Below are 18,696 nucleotides of genomic sequence, written 5' to 3'. Positions count from 1 at the left end.
GGAAAAAATAGTTTGAATTGATTTTCAAAAACAGTTAAAAATTCTCCAGATTTATTTGCGCAGCGACTTTTTAACTCACACTTTTGTGCCATTGTTCCTAGTTTAGATTTTTTATAGGATGGGCAAACGAGCAGGTTTTAACTATTAATAAAGCGCTGCTCAATAACAGTGTGTTTCGATAAGTATATACAATAAGAGTATGAGTATTTACATTATTTTTTAAGAACTTCATACACCTAATCACAACTATAAATTATAAATATTTCGTTCAGAAACTCTGTAGCTTCGCTGCAATGAGCAGTGAGCGCCCTCTGATTAAATAAAATATTATAATACTGTTTAAAATAGATTAGTTGGCAACCCTGCGTGTGCCTGTGCTAGCTCTACCTTAGAATTAAGACAATCGAGTAGAGATGAAAGAGACAAAATATCGAGAACGAAGAGACACGTTCAATGTTATTATCAAGACATAATTAACGAAACCTTTTATAAATTTATTTTATTCAGTTTAATTCATCAGTGTAAACATTTAACTGTGGATTATGTTACAAATGTAAACACAAATGAAACCTTGGATTCTGAGAATGCAGCTTTAATTAGATATCTATTTAATTAATGGTAAGATTACCGGGACGAGAAAATAATTGATTTACGTAGCTGAAGACGACGTGGAGTTAGGGTCGGTTAAAAAAGGAAGTACCTATTTAAAATTATCCAACAGATCTCTCACGCGATATTGTGATAACTTATAGCCTTAATCTTCATTACAAAATATTTTTATTACCTCGGCCCGTGACAATTTACTTTTCAATAAGCATTGTGTGATAAAAAAAGGGCAAGAGATATACTTATAATTTAAAACACAATTTAATTTAGAAATGGTGCTGGTTGCATTATCTTCTATAAGAGATAGAGAATTGAGAAATGATAACAACAAAGATTCTTCCCTAATACAATAATAACAAATTTTTAATTTTAATTTCCTCGGGAATTTTCACCGTGCCAGAACTTGATAGATATAGATTCTGATATCCACACTTCAAAACGATTCATTTCCTATTCACAATCTCAGGTAAAATATCTCTGGTTTCGTTCAATCTTCGTATTAAAAATAAATAATTCGTAAATATAATCACAAAGAAAATGCAAACCTTAAATATAATATCCAACATATTTTCAAAACTTAGATAAAAATTCAGAAAGGAAACTTATTGCTAAGACATCCACCCGTAGTCCTAGTTCTAAGTCTATATTACTTACGGTGCCAGAACCCGTCCCGGCTTCTTCTTGGCGAGCATAATAGCCTGGTTCAGTATCGACAATGTGATCACAGATGGCGCAAGTCTGCAGGCCTCGCCGTCAACTTGCATGGGTATCACTTTGGTCGTAACTATCTTTGCTGTCTTGCACTGAGTGATGCATGTACCATGGCCGCCGGCTTGCAACAGCGGCTGAAACAATTGTATGTGGCCTTCCCGTCAATTAGCATATGGCTTCCACTTGTAATTAGTCTTATCTGAAGCCCCGTTTTTGTTTGTGTTGCTAGATTAAGGATTAACGTTTGCAATGGACACAGAACTAAAAGTAATACAAATCTTTGATGCTTTACATAAGAATAATTCTTAAGATTAAGGGCCTGTTTCACAATGTATGGATAAAGTGCCAAATAGCTATGCAACACATAAATTATTCGAAAGATAAAAGTTCCAAATAAGATACTTCAAATTTCTGACGTATAGCGCTATCTGACAGTCGTGAAACGCAAAAATACTATTTATCATACCAATAAGTAACAAATAGCTTATTTGGAACTTATCCGGACATTGTGAAACAGGCCCTAAGTCGTTCTTAAAATAATCACAATATTAAGATAACTTAAAAGTAACCAAAGAGCTTAGCTTCGATTTTTTTTATAGAACAGGGGGCAAACGGGCAGGAGGCTCACCATGTTAAGTGATACCGCCGCCCATGGACACTCTCGATGCTAGAGAGCTCGCGAGTGAGTTGCCGGCCTTAAAAGAATTTGTACACTCTTTTCTTTGATTTGAATGAATTGATAGTAATTAATACCAAGGCTAGGTTTTTTTGGAACTAGTAAATATTTCAAGCTAAACATTTATTAAATATTTTTCACAGTATATTGTGAAATAATTTTTATAGTTGGTTTAGGTACTATTTTTAGAAAAATGCATTATTACTATAGGACCGAACGCGATGGAGACTCGCTGTGGACGCCCTCTGCCCCACCTAGGGGTTATAGGACATAAACAAATTATTACTATAGACATAATGTTAGAGACAGATCGCTCACCAATTGATACGTAGTCAACCCAACAACTTCTATCAATCCATCTTCAGTCGAGGGTTCTGATGCTCCCTGGGATTTATTCCAAGGATGCGTACCACCTCCGTAGCTGTCAAAAATATTTACTGTACATCACACAGTCAATAATCAATAAATGTCAGACACCTTTTCAGAAATTTATCCAATATGTTTCGGAATATTTCTTATCTTATATAGATCACATATAGCCAACCAACGCGAACAGGCACATCTGTGGCCAAGAGGCTGAACATCAGAGTGTTTATTGCTATTTTAAAAAGGGACTTTATTTACTGAATGTTGGTGCGCTTGAGGTTTCCTGCCAAACGAATATTTTCATAAATTTGAAGGTAGCTATGACTTCTGTATGTTATATTAATCACATTTTTGAATTACGATAGTCGTACCCATTCATTCAAAATAACTGAGCCTTATTGCACCTTTTCAAGCATTTAACGGCACCTTTATAGCATGAACAAAACTTTAGAAAAAGTGTTGTATAGTTTTATTTGTATATTTATAATAATATTTTTGCTCTCATCATTTTTATTTATTGTTTTCATTTCTTACTAGGGTTGCCTGTAAGAGATCGCTTGTTAGCGATAAGGCCGCCCGTTGCATCCCTTGTAATTTTTATGTATTGTGTTATTTGTGTATTTTGCAACGAAGTGTAAATAAATAAATAATTTATGTAAATTATGGTAGATGCGTAAAGAAAAACTATCGAAAATAATAAAAAAGGGGTACAGTAAAATTAAAAGGTGGTCAACCGAAACTAAGATTCTTTGTGTCGTCGACTGCTAGCTTCTTTAAATTGACATACCTATATAACTAAAGTTTTGATGCGATAATTTATATACTATTGTTGACTAAAGAAGTATTCTTTTGGTGTGACCATACGATTTAGAAAATGCTTAGGATTGTTAAAGTATACAATTTTGAATCGTTAGTAAAAATGTTTTTAAGATGAAAAATGTTGTCAAAGAAAAATCGTTTCTATATGTATGATGTGGTAAAAAGTTATTTGTTTGACCATTAGATGTTACATTTTTAATATTTTTTTATGTAATAGAAGGCAAGCGGCAGGAGGCTCACATGATAAGTGATACCGCCGCCCATGGACACACACTGCCAGAAGGCTCGCAAGGGCGTTGCCGACCTTTTAAGAAGTATCGTACCAACGCTCTTTTCTTGAAGGACAATAGGTCGAATTGGTTCGAAAATAATTCAGATTTAAAATACAAATTGAAACTAACCGATTTTATACGTTGTATAGTTACAATTATATATAGTAATAATAAAAATACTTAAAAATGAATAAATAGATATTTACAATAAATTTAAAAAGTTGGTCCCGGCAGTATACTTTTAACGCTGTATTTCCTCGCTGCATACTTATTTGTTGAGCAAGGAAAGCACCAAGGTCTCCGATACTGTCTACCAGAAAAAAAAAACTACAATTTAAATACCTTGGAATGTTTAAGAACACGATCGCATGCACTCTATGCTCCCTCAAGACCGGCGTAAGATCCTTCCCGTCGCATTCCAAAGTGACGAATTCGGCTAATCCTTTCCATTTCCTTTGCATGAGGTCTTTTCCGCCAGCCGTTCCGTAAAAGAGCTTATTCCGGATGCGGGAGTTAAACTTTTCCGGATGCGCCTCTGAAAATTTATATTCATTTTACAATATACTAGCGACCCGCCCCGGCTTCGCACGGGTGCAATGCTGATACTAAATACACTACAGAAAATCTGTGAACGTTGTATATAAAAATGTGGGTTATCCATAAGAGATAGACATATACCATCATGGACTTTTCTGTAGACCTTTTCAATGTGTATTGTACACATTGAAAAGGTCTACAGAAAAGTCTTTGTACTTAGTACATTATTTTGATAAAACTTGTAGGGTTCAGCCTGCGTTTGCAATGTAAGCGGAAAATGTAATTATTTACGATATCACATTAGAAACCTCAAAAATAACAGTACTTCTCCACTATTTAATGGATGTTGTTATACATATAAATCTTCCTCTTGAATCACTCTATCTATTTAATAAAACCGCATCAAAATCCGTTGCGTAGTTTCAAAGATTTAAGCATACAAAGGGACATAGGGACAGAGAAAGCGACTTTGTTTTATAATATGTAGTGATACGTACCGCTGTTTATAGTTTCGTAAACATTTAATTTATTGTTACTTTAGATAGTTATCTAACTTTACCAGTTGGTTTCAGTGGTACTTAGAGTCACATTATACGAGTTAATGCCTATTTCATTTCGTTCTTAATTTAATTTTTGTTTTTATTTCTGTATTTAATATCTATATATAATATTCTTTATTCTAATAGGATGAAGATAAAAGTCATGTTAGGAGTTTGGGCTTGACTCCTGCACATTCAGATAACTCAAACTCAAAAATATTCATATAGGTAAATATGTTCACTTATGAACGTCAAAAAAAACAAATTAAATTAATTGTAAATTTTCATTTACAACCAGTTCGCAAGTCAAGGGCGTAGAGCGGGTAAGAAGAACTGGCAAACTTTCCGCCACTCTTTTCAATCGCCAAGTTTTTAATACAAATTGTTTGAACTGGAGCAAATCAATCCCAAGGATTAGGATCTATTAAGTATTGGTTACATTTATAAAAGGCTTTATTAATAAATTTTCTTTTAACGGGGGCTTTGAATTTATTTAGTGATAATCTAATTTCGCTTAAGATTTTGTTGTAAAAACGAATACAATTTCCATATAAGGAGTGGTCTATCTTCTGGAGCCTAATTGGTCGGACACTCAAATTAGTTCTATTACGCGTATTATACCGGTGAAAGTCACCATTTGATAATAAAGAATACCACGTTCATAATAAATAATTAGGTTCGTGATTAGAACGTGTTGTTGCAAGTACCATGGACTGCAAAAAAGAACGAATAAACTAATTTGCAACCAACTAAAGATCACCAGGTATAATTTTAATATACTTCCACTAAAATCCCTTAAAAACAAACAACATGTTTCTTCGCTAATTTTAAAAATTTATCATAGTTAGATAGGTTTAGATAGTTCAACTTTCAGATGTTATGTCTCAAAAGAGTGAATCCGAAATATTAAAGTGAATGTTCTGTTACCGAGTTACTTTCAAGAGCAATACAGTAGTCCCGATTTCAATCAGTTTTTGTATCCAAAATATTACTCTATTGGTCTACTATTAAGAGTACATAAATCATCTTACATAAACGACGGTAGTGCGAGTGAGTCGTTTCACACTTACCTCTGGCCTCGTGAAACTCTAGTGCGATGTGGGCATCGACACCAAAAGAGAAATAATTGTTAACGACATTCAGTGGTAAATCTGCCTTCGCGTTACTGGTGTCTTCGCCTGTCGCTGCTGTGTTAGGCTCTACTGTTAACTGCCAGCGGTCCAGTAGAACTGTGTCGCTTTCGCCGATGTGTGCGAGGATTTTTGATATCGGTTCATCTTCATAGCCCTTGAAAGTAACGAAATATATAACAACAGCGACATAACCGTTACTCAGAGATTTCTGTATGGTTCGTGATGTTTTATATTTATAGTTATAAAAAAAATAGTTATACGTATAAATATTTCGTTCACTAGTGAACCCCGCAGGCGTTGTTCTGTACATATGTTAAAATGTTTGTACATTTCGACTTATAAAATGAATTTGTAAAAAAATCCAACAAAATTTTTATCAATATCGTTTAGGAGTATAATTAATACATGCTACATATATTTATATATCTTCAGTCACTTAGATTTACCGCATAAAAATATAATATACTAGCTAGCTTAAATTAAAAATGATATTTTATAGCAGTTACACATTTTATAACATTCAGTTCTCTTCAATCTGTCGCAAATATACTCAGTTCTCATTATATGTATATTATGCAGCAATAGTTCAGAGCAGAGACCTCTAAGTCTGTATCCGTTTCGGGTTTTCTTGAAAAGCAAGCACCAGTGCAATGTAAAATTTTGGATCTACAACACGCCGGTTCCCTCCAGAAGAACGAAGAAAGAATTAAATGCGCACATAGAAACTCTGAAACACTGAGCCAACAAACTAGCCGAAAGTCACAAACTATACGTAGCAAAATATCCCTGACCCGGCCTTTGAGACTACAGTTTCCTTTATTAAATAAGACGTGAGGATAAATTTAATTATGCAAATACTTTGAACCTTAATTTTCAGTACGTAAGTTGCTTGGGACCTTTTTTGAATACGACTATTTTGAATGAAAAGCTTAATAGTACAGGCACTCGCTTTAGATTGGATTTGTATGGACAACTTTAATCGCTATAGATTGTTTTCTTGCTATGGAAGACAACCCCAGGTTTAGATTTTATTTGTACTACACTGTAATCCATTCTTATAGATGTAACAATAAGTCATTTGACATAACATAATAATCACGCCATAGATCTCTCTATATCTCAACTTTGGATCCTAAGACAAAATGACCAAAGAATTAATAACACAGAGCATAGAAAACTGAACAAGTCACAGAACACTGTTAAATTATTCGAAATTTAACAAAATACATTCATTATGATCAATATCAACAATACCAATTTTGATGATTCGATGTAACGAAATTAACACGATTAAATGCTGCACATGCTGTATGATTCAATCAATTAAATAACATGATGCTGAATTGACGAAACATTGAACAAATAAGTCTTCAATTGTTTCATTAGCAACATAAAATATCGTTTTTGAGCTCATTCCGAGTATTGTTTACGGACGAAAATAATTTTGACAATTCCGGTACAAGTATCTCGATTATTTTTTAATCTTCGGACAGTATTACAGAAAAAAATATTGATTTACGTGGAATTAAAAAAAAAAACAAATTATGTGCGTTTTATTATATGCGTTTATTTAAATAATTATTCTTTTAATTATATTAATTATAACATCTTGTTCAGCCCTAAATTTATATCTGTGTAGGTTATTTCCATTGAAATATAGTCACCTGCCTTGAAAACCTTTGGAGGTCGAACAATAATACGTATGATTTAATAAAAAAATTCCGTTAAATAATAATGAGAGTATTACTAAAATTTAAACAATTTTAAAAATGATTTATGTTAGATATTTTTTTTTTTTTTTTTTTTTTTTCTAGAGCGCATCGTGCAATCAGTCTTCTGACTATGAGCAGATGAGTTGTAGGAAGACTGACGGGTGGAGACATTCCTCAATAGGAATATCTACCATAATAATATTAGCTCAGACAATGTTGCCGAGCTCAAGGGTTCTTCGTCTTTTGAGACGGCTTATACACTCGGGTAGGGTGAGTTGAACAGCTAGGTGGTTAGGATGGTTTTCCAGCCTAGTCTTGTACTTCTGGGCGTACAATTTTATTTCTGCTTTAACTGTAGGTATGCCCAGGTGTTCATGTACTTCAGCGTTTTTAATAAACCACGGCGAGTTGCTTATTTGTTTAAGGATGTAATTTTGTGTTCTTTGAATTTTAGTTTTATTAGAGTCGCATGTTGCTCCCCACAATTGTATTCCGTAGGTCCACACGGGTTTTATAACAGAATTGTAAATAAGGAGTTTGTTGTCGATGGACAATTTCGAGTTTCTACCCAATAACCAGTGCAGCCTCTTGTATTTCAAGTTTATTTCAAGCCGTTTTGCCTCGATATGCCTTTGCCATGTCAACCTACGGTCCAGGTGCAGTCCAAGATATTTGACTGTATCACTTTGAGGCAGCTCCCTTCCTCCTAGGTTGACAGGCGGGCATGTCCTTCTTCCCAGAGCGAATGTCACCTGCACTGACTTGCCCGTGTTTACCCCGATTCTCCATTTATCGAACCAGTTGCTTATTTCATTTAGGCTTCGCTGGAGCTTTAACGTGGCTTCTTCCGGTTGTTTACTCGAAGCCAGGATTGCGGTATCGTCTGCATAGGTTGCAATATTGACGCCAGGGGTACATGGTAGATCTGAGGTATATATGGTGTACAGCACTGGACCAAGTACAGAGCCCTGAGGTACCCCTGCAAGTATATCATGAAAGCCTGATGTACAATCCATCTCTTTCACTTGGAATATTCTATCGGTGATATAAGACTCTAGGATTCCATAGTAACTATGAGGCAGAAGTGACTTGATCTTGCATAAGAGCCCCTTGTGCCATACCCGATCGAATGCCTGATGAACGTCCAGAAAAGCTGAGGAGCAGTACTCTTTTAGCTCGAGGCTATTGCTTATGAATTTACACACCCTGTGAGTTTGTTCAATGGTGCCATGTTGTGCTCTAAACCCGAATTGGTGATCTGGAGTTACAGAATTTTCATTCATAGCTTGCAAGAGTCGTCGTAGTAATATCTTTTCTAGTACTTTAGAGACAATCGGGAGAAGACTTATAGGTCGGTAAGATGAGACTTCATGTGGCGATTTCCCGGGCTTATGGACCATAATCACTTGAGAAACCTTCCATAGCGCTGGAAAGTATCCAACACTTATAATCCGGTTGAAAAGGGTTGTCAAGTAGGTTATAGCCTTACGAGGCAATTCGGAAAGAACCTTTTTGTCAATGAGGTCGAAACCTGGTGCCTTTCTATTCTCCATTTGTTGTATAGTTCTTTGTACCTCCCTTGGTGTTACAGTCTTCAAGGGCAAATCCAATTGGAAATCCTGCTGGAGAATATCATCTATTTCTGCTTCATCCGACCCTGGAGTGGCTTCGTTTGGTACAAATACTTTAGCTAGATGGTCAGCAAAAGCATTTGCTTTTTCTAGTTTAGATCTAGCCCACTTGCTTCTATCTAGACGTATAGGTGGTTTAGGGTTTGTTGGTTGATTTAGATTTTTGCATGCCTTCCAGAGAGAGTAGTCGGTGTCTTTTGTAGCTGTTAACGACTTCAGGTTTTCCTCAATAGTAGCATCTAGATTATCTTTTATAGCCTGTTTAAGGTGTTTAGCGTAGATGTTTAGTGCTGTTTTGTCAGCGGGATGACGACTATTGTGCCACACTCTACGTAATCTTCTCTTCTCTAGGATCATGCCCTGAATTTCGTGGGGTACAGAGAGCTGTCTGGTGTTTTTCCGACCCACTTCCTCAGAACTCCTCCAGCATGCATCCTGCACCACCTTCGTAAATGCCAAGACTGCCTCATCTATTTCCTCCTCATTCTTTAGTGAAATCCGCAGAAGTAGGGCGTCCTCAACGAGTTCACGAAACATTTGCCAATTTGTTCTATTGTTATACAGTACTAGTTTCCGTTGGCACTCCAGGACGTTGGTACTAATAGTTAATATCACTGGGATGTGGGCTGAAGAACCATCGAGAAAGCCATCAATGTGATGAAAGAGTCGTGAGAGACCCTTCATTAGAAAGAAGTCCAGGACATCAGGCAATCTTCCAGGGTCGCTTGGCCAGTGGGTAGGCTCGGGGGTGGAGATTGTTGTTAAGTGGTTTTTATCAACGCATTTTTTAAGTTCTCTACCTCGCGTGGTAATCAATCTCGACCCCCAATGCAGATGCTTTGAATTCCAATCTCCACCTGCTATGAACCTTGGACCGAGACTGTTTATATATGTGGTGAAGTGTTTCTCAGTTATAGCGTGCTTTGGAGGACAATAAGCCGAGGAGATACAGAAATTCCCATTTTCATCCTGTATATTTATTGAGGTGGCTTGAATGAATTCAGATCGAAATTGTGGGAGTTCATAATGTTCTATGGATGATCTAATTATAATAGCAGTGCCTCCATGTGCAGTGCCATCGGGATGATTTGTTGAATACACGTTATAGTTTTGTATATGAATTTGGCTGTTCGATGTAAGGTGCGCCTCAGAAATAAGCAAGACATCCAGATTATGCATTTTTAGTAGGATTTCAGCTTCACTTTTCTTAGGCGATAGGCCATCTATGTTCCAGGTAGCAATTTTGAGTTTATTTATTTTTGTGATAAGTTGGTAACTAGAGTAGTCAAGAGCCCCAGAATGGTGCTCATTTGTTGTAGGATTGTATCAATTTTTTGTGATTGCTTTATAAATATTTCCTCAATTCTGTTATTCAGTGATTGATGATCCAGTACAGACTGTTGGTTTGTGCATCGATCTAAAGGATTACTTTTAGCCACTTCATTATACCTCTTAAGTGTATTACTTGTTGGTGGGTTCGAGGGTTGGTTTGTAGGTTGTGAGTTTGGGCTTATAACATTATTGGGAGAGCGTGACGTAGCAGTTTTTCTCGTGCTTACAGACAAGCGCTGTGTTTTTCTGGCTAGGATTTCTTTATATACCTCGCAACCTTTATAATTCGCAGGGTGAGGGCCGAGACATAGTGCACATTTCGCAGGGGTACTGCGGTCCACTTTAGGACAATCTTTAGTTAAGTGTGATTCTGCACACTTGAGGCATCGACCTGGTCTCATACAGTAGTTTTTGGTGTGACCATACTGCTGGCATCTTTGACACTGAACTATAGTGGTCCTCTTTTTTGGGTCTTCTATAGTAACAATTTGGTGGAAAATATGTCTAATTTCCTTGGCTGCTTTATTATGCTGACTAGGCTGCAGGTTAACAAAGAAAGTTGAGGTAGGTTTTTTATCAGGCCCAAATGTTATATATAGATTTATTTTTGTGATCTGGCATCTTAGAAAATATAAAGTCTGTGGCGTTTTATAGAAAACGTTCGAAATTTAAAAATTCAAGAGTCTCATTTGCGCGCCAATTTTGACATTTCTTGTAGACTTAATTTCATTTTAATATTACAAGTATGAGTATGTACTATTTAATTATTTTAATAAATAATTAAACAACTATTATGACGAATTTTTTAAGTGGATCCAAATTCTGGCTGATTAAATATAGAATAAAATGGTATGTCCAGAGATTTAAATCTGTCCTGTGAAAACTTTTCTCAAATGGTATAATTAAATTTTTAGTTGAAATAAATATAAGGCAGGTTTAGCCAACTAAATCATAAGATGTATGTCTTGTAAAATAAAAAAGAATAAATACATATATATGGCAGGTCGTCATATTACCTAAACCCTATATGATAATTGCGTAAATAATAGTATTATTCAAAGCTTACCCCTCCCCATCCCAAAGCTCTTGCCAGATCATTTCCAGTTCCAAGTGGAAGGACACCCACAGCTGGCCGGGCACCAATCCTGTCCAAAACACTTAGAACCCACCCCACAGTGCCATCTCCGCCACATGCCAGCACGCGCAGATTTGGCACTTTACGAAACATCTCTAGTCTGAAATTAAAATATAAATTGCATTCCAAAACTATTTTGGCGGGTTTTAAATGTGTTCGTTATTTTTAATTTGTATTTGAATAACAGACGTGTTTGTTACTTTAAAGTAGTATTTTAAAATAGACCGAACATTGTTTAACTGCAAAGAGTTTCTACTATTTTTACTAGGAATTCTACAGTGGAAGATATTCAATGACAGACTACAGTTAAATATTCCAATATATAATATAATATATAGTGGCAGAAATATACACTCATAAACGATAAATTAGGGTTGCCTGGAAGAGATCGCTTGTTAGCGATAAGGCCGCCCGTTGCATCCCTAGTAATTTGTATGTATTGTGTTATTTGTGTTTCTTTGCAACGAAGTGTGAATAAATAAATAAATAGACCAGTCTTGGTTTGTAAAAATACAATTTTGTTTAAAAAATACAATCACGCATTTCGTGCAGCAAAATCCTTTTTATTTTTTCATAAAAAAAAGAGTTAAACGTGAGACATACAATACAATTTTATCATACATAGTCTTCAGGATTATATATACGATGAATACAGCTAATATATTAAATGCAGCCAGGAAGGCTGTATCGCTCCAGCCACTTTACGTATTAATTGCTAATTCGGAGAAGCGTAATGCAGTTTAGAATCTGGAGCAGTCTGTGGAACTAAATTAATGATACAGATAACCATTTATTGTAGATTATAAAAGGAAGCGCGTAAAGTTCATAGTCCAATTCGTGTAGTTTTATATGTAAACATAGTTAATTCTTGTTTGAAAAAAATATTTAGACTTATTACTGTTACACTTACGCTACTTTTTTTAAGATAAATCTGTGTATGTGTATTTCAAATGGCGCGGGCGTGTATATAGCACGGCAATATAATGCTGCAACAAATGCCACCCCAAATCCGCGACATCCAAGTATTACGTGTTTTAAGATAAAATGTATAAATCTTTTGGCATTTTAGTCGGCTGGGTTGGTAATTTTGTGGTCTCAATATATATATATATATATATTTTATAATTGTAACATTTTTGTTTAAATCGTGTGTACCAATCAGAATCAATGTTGCTGTAACCAGTAAATTATAGCTGTAAATGTAAATTATAGTGATTTTAGTTATTATATATCTATATGCTGTATCCATGGAAATATACGTCATGGCTTCAAATTTGCGATATAATATGCCCTTGTGTAATATGCTTGACTATATATATTCATAATTAGCTCATTATTGTCTGGGTATTCCGAACATTTACATACAATGACACTAATATGCATTGCATAGTTTTGTATTGATGAGTCCAATTATTATGCCGCCTTAGATGGTAATCAGAGGATTGATTGATTCTGACGAAACAATCAAGCCTAGACTGAAAATACTGTCTAATACTGGCTAACCACGGCATAAAGTATTAGAGATTTCCTTCGAAACAACGTGGGCTATCTGGCGAGTCAACTCAACTATTTACTTGGTGATCTTTAGTGCAAGTAAAAATAGATTTAAGTTTGTATAGGTTTCTAGAATACCTTAAAGTACTGAGTATAAATACTAGTAAAGATATATGACCCCAATGCAATTGGAGTCATAAGACTTCTAATAGTTATTCAATATCGTACTTATTAAGATATAACCGTAATAAATGTCACCGGAATATAAAAAAATCCGAAATTTATCAATTTGCGTCGTCTCGTAGTTAATTTATAAACTAGACTAATATCCTACTATCCTAATATAATAATCTAATATATATCTAAGATATCCATTCGTAAGATTCTAAACGGTTAGGTTTGTGACGTATTCAACCAATCAGAGCGAACATGCCCTTTTTAGGCTTTCTTAGGTTCGGTTCGCGGTGAAAAGGTTTATGTATCTGTAACTCTCGTCCTATAGCAAACAGTGGGCCCTGGTGATGTTAGTGGGTATGGGGTCATCGCATTTTACGACCTTGAGACACTCCCCGCGCCACTTAACAACATGCCCGTAAGGGTTTTCCCAAATGAAAAAAAGGTGAGATAGGTTAGTGAGTTCGGTAGTGTATAGTAAAATGTGGGCGTTAAATAATACAATTTAAAATTACTAAATTAATACAAGTTAAATAATACTCTCGTTTAGAATCCTACGAAACTTTATCTCTCGGTGTCATATTTATATAATTACCCAGGCCCCGGTCCTCCTTGAGTGAGATCGAAAACTTGGCGCGGGTTTAAAAGCCACTGGAACTTCTGCAATAACTTTACACCTTGGTTGCCGCCACTTTTGGGGTTAATAAATACGAGGACAGGTTTCACATTTGATGTCGGTATTGGCTTGATAACGAATGGTCTTTGTTCAACCTTCGAGTCTTTTCCCTTTTTCTTTCCCGCGGTTTTCTTTTTCGGCGATTTCCGTAGTGACGATTTGAAGCTTCCCCGGCGGGGGAGTTTCACAATCCATGACGGCGGTACTATTATAATCGATTGTGTACCTAAAACAGAATTTATTTTTATTTTGTTCTTACAGTGGTTGACTGGAAGACAACACTCGATAGCGACGAGGCCACCAGCCTTCCTTAATTATATAATTGTACTTGAACTAAAGTACAATACAATTATAAAAAAATGTATACAACAAGTGTAATTAAATAAATAAAAATAAATTTATCTTTGCTATCTGGTTATACAATTTTCGGATATATTCATTCTAAGGTATAGTTTACAATTGAAAGAAATGTCTGCCTTGATCGTGACTTGAAATATTGTGCATCTAATAATTAATCATAATTATTGATTATATAATAAATAATTATTATAATAACTAATTGTGACTTATGAATGTCAGTAATAAAGGCTTCTAAATTTAAATTTACTGCCAGTTCTCAAAAGTAGAACGGACTAGAAGAACAATAGCAATAAAGTCTGGGTCATAAATAAAATAAGTCTCTTAAATAAATAAAATATGTGTACGTAAAATATTAGAATTAAAAAATCGTATATTTTTCAAACAATTATTTGTTTAACGTATTTTACGTAAGCGGATTCTAGATTATTAAATTCGTATTAGTTTGTTCTTAAATTATTTTTCGTTATTTTAAAAAAATAATATTTGTCACCGATTTAACTGAATTTCTAAACTGTTTCTTTTTACAATAGCGTACACAGAAATAGACGACACAGAAGTTTTATTAATTTAATTTTTTAATTGAGTTTATTGTCTGTGTATTTACGAACTTTACTTCATACCTTATATGTCACAATACACTTTTTATAAGTACAATTTACTATTCTAAAAACCTATCAGAAACATAATGAATATAATAAAATCTGGCTGCTTATTGTATTACATTTTTTATTATATATCACATATAAATAAAGTATGTCTTACCTAACGAACATTCCTCCCCAATTCTCTGAAGGTTAAAACAACTCTCTTTATTATGATACGCATCTTTACACCAGGAACAACTCAGGGCGACAATTTCTTTGGAACTAAAGGATATTTTCGCCTGCAGCGACTGTAAAAGAAATTAATAGTAAACCATAAAGTTAATGATTAAATTAATTAATCAAGTGAATGCGTTTAGCCTAGCATTATAGCACTAATACGCACAGCGTCTCCTAGTTCAGTGTTTTCTATCGGCTTTTCTGACGTTTTATTTGAGGAGCCGCACCACCCACAGCAACCACGCCGAAATGACTGACAACAAAACAAACATGCAAACACACATGCAACACAAACAAAATTAAAAAAAAAACATAAAAAGCGGTGCATAAAACACTTAGAAAGAAAACTTTTCGCAACATCTAATTTAAATGACAGTTAAATAGTGCCGAAAACCAAGGGATCTTTGCCGCCATTTTGTAGGCACCATAGACAATTTGTGTTAATTGGCGCCATGAATTTTTTTTTTATTATGGAAATAGTTATGACTATATGCCAGTTTCAAATAAAAGCCATGTACTTTCCTTTGCATCTGTCAAAATCCGATGAGAATTTGACAGGTGGTTTTCTTTGTTCGCTGTTAGATTTGTCTATAACTTTGAAGACCGCTTTATAATTAACCAGCGATATTTAAATTATGGAATAAATATAGCGTATGATACTCAGCTGTAATGTAACATTTAATGTATGTTTAAATCGCTTTAAAAATTTTAAGTTATTAAAAATTTTGTTAATAAGTATAGGCTGTGTTTGACTGTTAAATAGTTTTGTTTTTATTGTAATTTTTGTTTGTTTCTAGCTTTATAAGATAAGATAATATTTTATTATAATGCCCGTTGGAAATAATCTTTTAAATAAATGCAAAAGTTGATTTTGAATTCAATCAAAATCATCTTTTGCGTTTAAACCGAATAAACCCAATATTGGGTATATACGTTTAATAGAAAATAAGAATAGATTATATTAAAAAAAAATTCGATTTTTACGATCCTCACTATAGTATTATACACAGGTCACGTATATTGTTGGTAATAGCTTTTTTTGTTATTCAAAATCCAATGAGTCATCAAAAAATCCAGCTACAATTTAAAAAAACAATACCAAGATATTTTAAGCCATATACGATTCTGCTAGAGTGTCATTAAAAATGAAGTTCCATTTCGCTTTAGTGTTGTGACGTAGCTGTGATGTAAATAATTTACATATGGAAACGTAGTTGTGCTGACGCAGGGTGGCATTATGATAACGGCTTTAGACGTACTGTTGGTGCGTTATGATTTTTGCAGTGCATGCCAAAGATAATGGAATAGTAAGTATAAGGCGTACGTATGATGATGCGTGTCTGTATTTACGTTTTGTTAAAAGAGCAGGTATCTGTAGGGATAATTTAGACAGCTCAGTGTACAAAAATGTATTATTTATCTGCATAAAATATGCCTTTAAAATGTAACAGTAAAATCACTTGTACGTAATTATTAATTAAAAAAAAAACAATAATTTAATTTAATAAACAGGTAAAACACTAGTTGTGTGTTGTTTATTTACGCATTATATGTACATAATAGGAACTGGTGCGACGACGCCATGTTGTCTAGAGAAGCGTTTTGGCGGGTTTTTTAAAATTATAAACGTTTAATCTAGATACTTAAAGGCATATTGAACCTTTAAATTAGATTTTAAAACCCTAACTGATGCCATAATACCATTTTCTCCAGGTTCTATAGTATTTCTCACTCTCGGCCAACACCCTATGTCTTCTTTGCTGATGAGTAGGGATGCCAACAGGCTCGAATTTAATGACGTGGAATAAGTGATACCATTATGATCCTATGTTCCAAAATAAACGTATTTTTATTTTATTTTATATTTAAAAAATACTTATACTGTTTGGCATAACAAGATAAAAATCTTTTCAAAAATTGGATCTTCTGCCTTATTCTATGTTGGTAGAAAAAACAAAACTAACAGTACAAATTACTCTCATATAATCATAAGTATAACTTCAAAAAAAATACTAAAATCTTGACTGTAGCTAGCTACAGCGCGTAAAAATATATCTCTCTCAATTTTCCCCTGGCGTAAAAGAAGTATAACTTCAAAAATAATATATTACTAAATTCTTGTCGAATAGAATGCTTGAATAGTGTAGTTTAATACATGCATTCTATGCAGACGATGCAGTTTCGATTTCGTTTAGGTCCAAATTCGCCTTTAACTTTTCCATACAAAATGGAAATGGAATGGAAAACTTGGGTTTCAAGTATGTCCAGTCTAAGGTATCTAAAGATGAAAATCGTTTGGAAACCATTAGCGTAGTGGATACACTAGTCTATATCCCAGAAGTGGGATGATTTTTTTATGTATAAAAAAGGTACTCGGCGCTGAGTCTATCGGGAATACTACGCGGAAGCTTTATTGTATTACCAATTAGTTACCTATACACAAAGAGGTGAAATGTTATATCTAAAAAAATATTCGTAAAAATACTATCCGGTGTATTGGAGCGCCAAAAAATACTTTAACTCTTTTTTTATATAATCTGTGTACATTACCACATTATTAGCTAAGGAATTATAACATAGCTTTATTAAAAAAAGAATACCACGTTTTTAGATCTGGACCTGGATTTCTTTTTGAATTTATACGTGAGAATATAAAAAATTATGAATAGTAATTAATTAGATTATTATAATTTCTAGTTTTTTTAATGGCTCTAATTTGTGCCAACTGGGCACAAGGCACTTCACCAGTGTCGTGTAGTCACTTGTTTCTAGTTTCACACTTTTCCTAAAGTCAGAGACTTATGACTGCCGGCAATGCACTTGCAAGTCTTGTTGCGTTGCAGGTGTGATTGAGTTGGTCAGTATTCAATTCGTAAGACAAATTTACCTCATGTGCAATAAAAAAAACAAATTCATTTGTGCATTTGAAATGGGCACGTACTAGACTAACGAGGAAAGTTGTTTATTTTTTTTATTATAATTAGACTTTCAAATAAAAAAATACAGTAGAGTAATTATTAATTTTTAATAATTAATTAATTAATTAATGAGTAATTAGTAAGTATTTAATTCGACTTAGGGTCCTTCAAGAAAAGAGCGTACCAATTCTTAAAAGGCCGGAAACGCACTCGCGAGCCCTCTGGCACTGAGAGTGTCCATGGGCGGCGGTATCACTTAAGACTCTAACATACGCCGATGACTTTGAGGATTTGACCTCTACTACAAACAATAATTTACTAACGCCATCTAGTCTAACAAAATAGTGAATAGTCTAACAAAACTACGTGAATACGAAACCAATTATTAGCTAAATATAAAAATTTATAAATAAATATTGGTCTAGAAAAAATGGTGGCTGCCAATTATTTAACTAGTACATACATGATTTTTTTACATGTTTAATTCGTTCTGAGGTTAAAACTTTTTAATGTTAGTATTGCTAAAATACCGAAACCGAGTCATCATCATCAGCTGACGATGGACTCTGATGGTTGGTACTGGATCTCGAGGATGGTAAGCAGTAGACATACCGTCATTGAGCTCGTTGTAATCAGCTCAGCGAAACGATACTAGAAATGTGACTATATGAACCTGATGATGGACTCCGAAGGTGAGTAGTGGATCTCGAGGATGGTAAGCAGCAGACATACCGTCATTGAGCTCGTTGTAATCAGCTCAGCGAAACGATACTAGAAATGTGAC

At 34.4% G+C, this 18,696-nt stretch overlaps 1 protein-coding gene across 6 annotated transcripts in view; it reads right to left on the bottom strand.

Moving 5' to 3' along the window:
* Positions 1-18,696, bottom strand: part of LOC110997025 (eye-specific diacylglycerol kinase) — an 84,925-nt gene that overhangs the window by 12,778 nt on the left and 53,451 nt on the right. For 5 of the 6 annotated variants that reach the window (XM_045633005.1, XM_045633008.1, XM_022264967.2 and 2 more), the window contains exons 4-11: positions 15,161-15,247; positions 14,936-15,065; positions 13,733-14,039; positions 11,401-11,569; positions 5,597-5,813; positions 3,793-3,985; positions 2,312-2,414; positions 1,261-1,451 (exon numbers count right to left, since the gene is read on the bottom strand). In XM_045633005.1, the coding sequence (XP_045488961.1) occupies positions 1,261-1,451; positions 2,312-2,414; positions 3,793-3,985; positions 5,597-5,813; positions 11,401-11,569; positions 13,733-14,039; positions 14,936-15,065; positions 15,161-15,247 (1,397 nt within the window). The remainder of the gene's footprint in view (positions 1-1,260; positions 1,452-2,311; positions 2,415-3,792; positions 3,986-5,596; positions 5,814-11,400; positions 11,570-13,732; positions 14,040-14,935; positions 15,066-15,160; positions 15,248-18,696) is intronic. The other variant, XM_045633006.1, reaches the window with a different exon arrangement.

Source organism: Pieris rapae, chromosome 22 (assembly GCF_905147795.1).
Source record: "Pieris rapae chromosome 22, ilPieRapa1.1, whole genome shotgun sequence".
Taxonomy (NCBI): domain Eukaryota; kingdom Metazoa; phylum Arthropoda; class Insecta; order Lepidoptera; family Pieridae; genus Pieris; species Pieris rapae.
The sequence above is the reverse complement of the archived record's forward strand: the minus strand, read 5'-3'. Positions and strand labels throughout refer to the sequence as shown.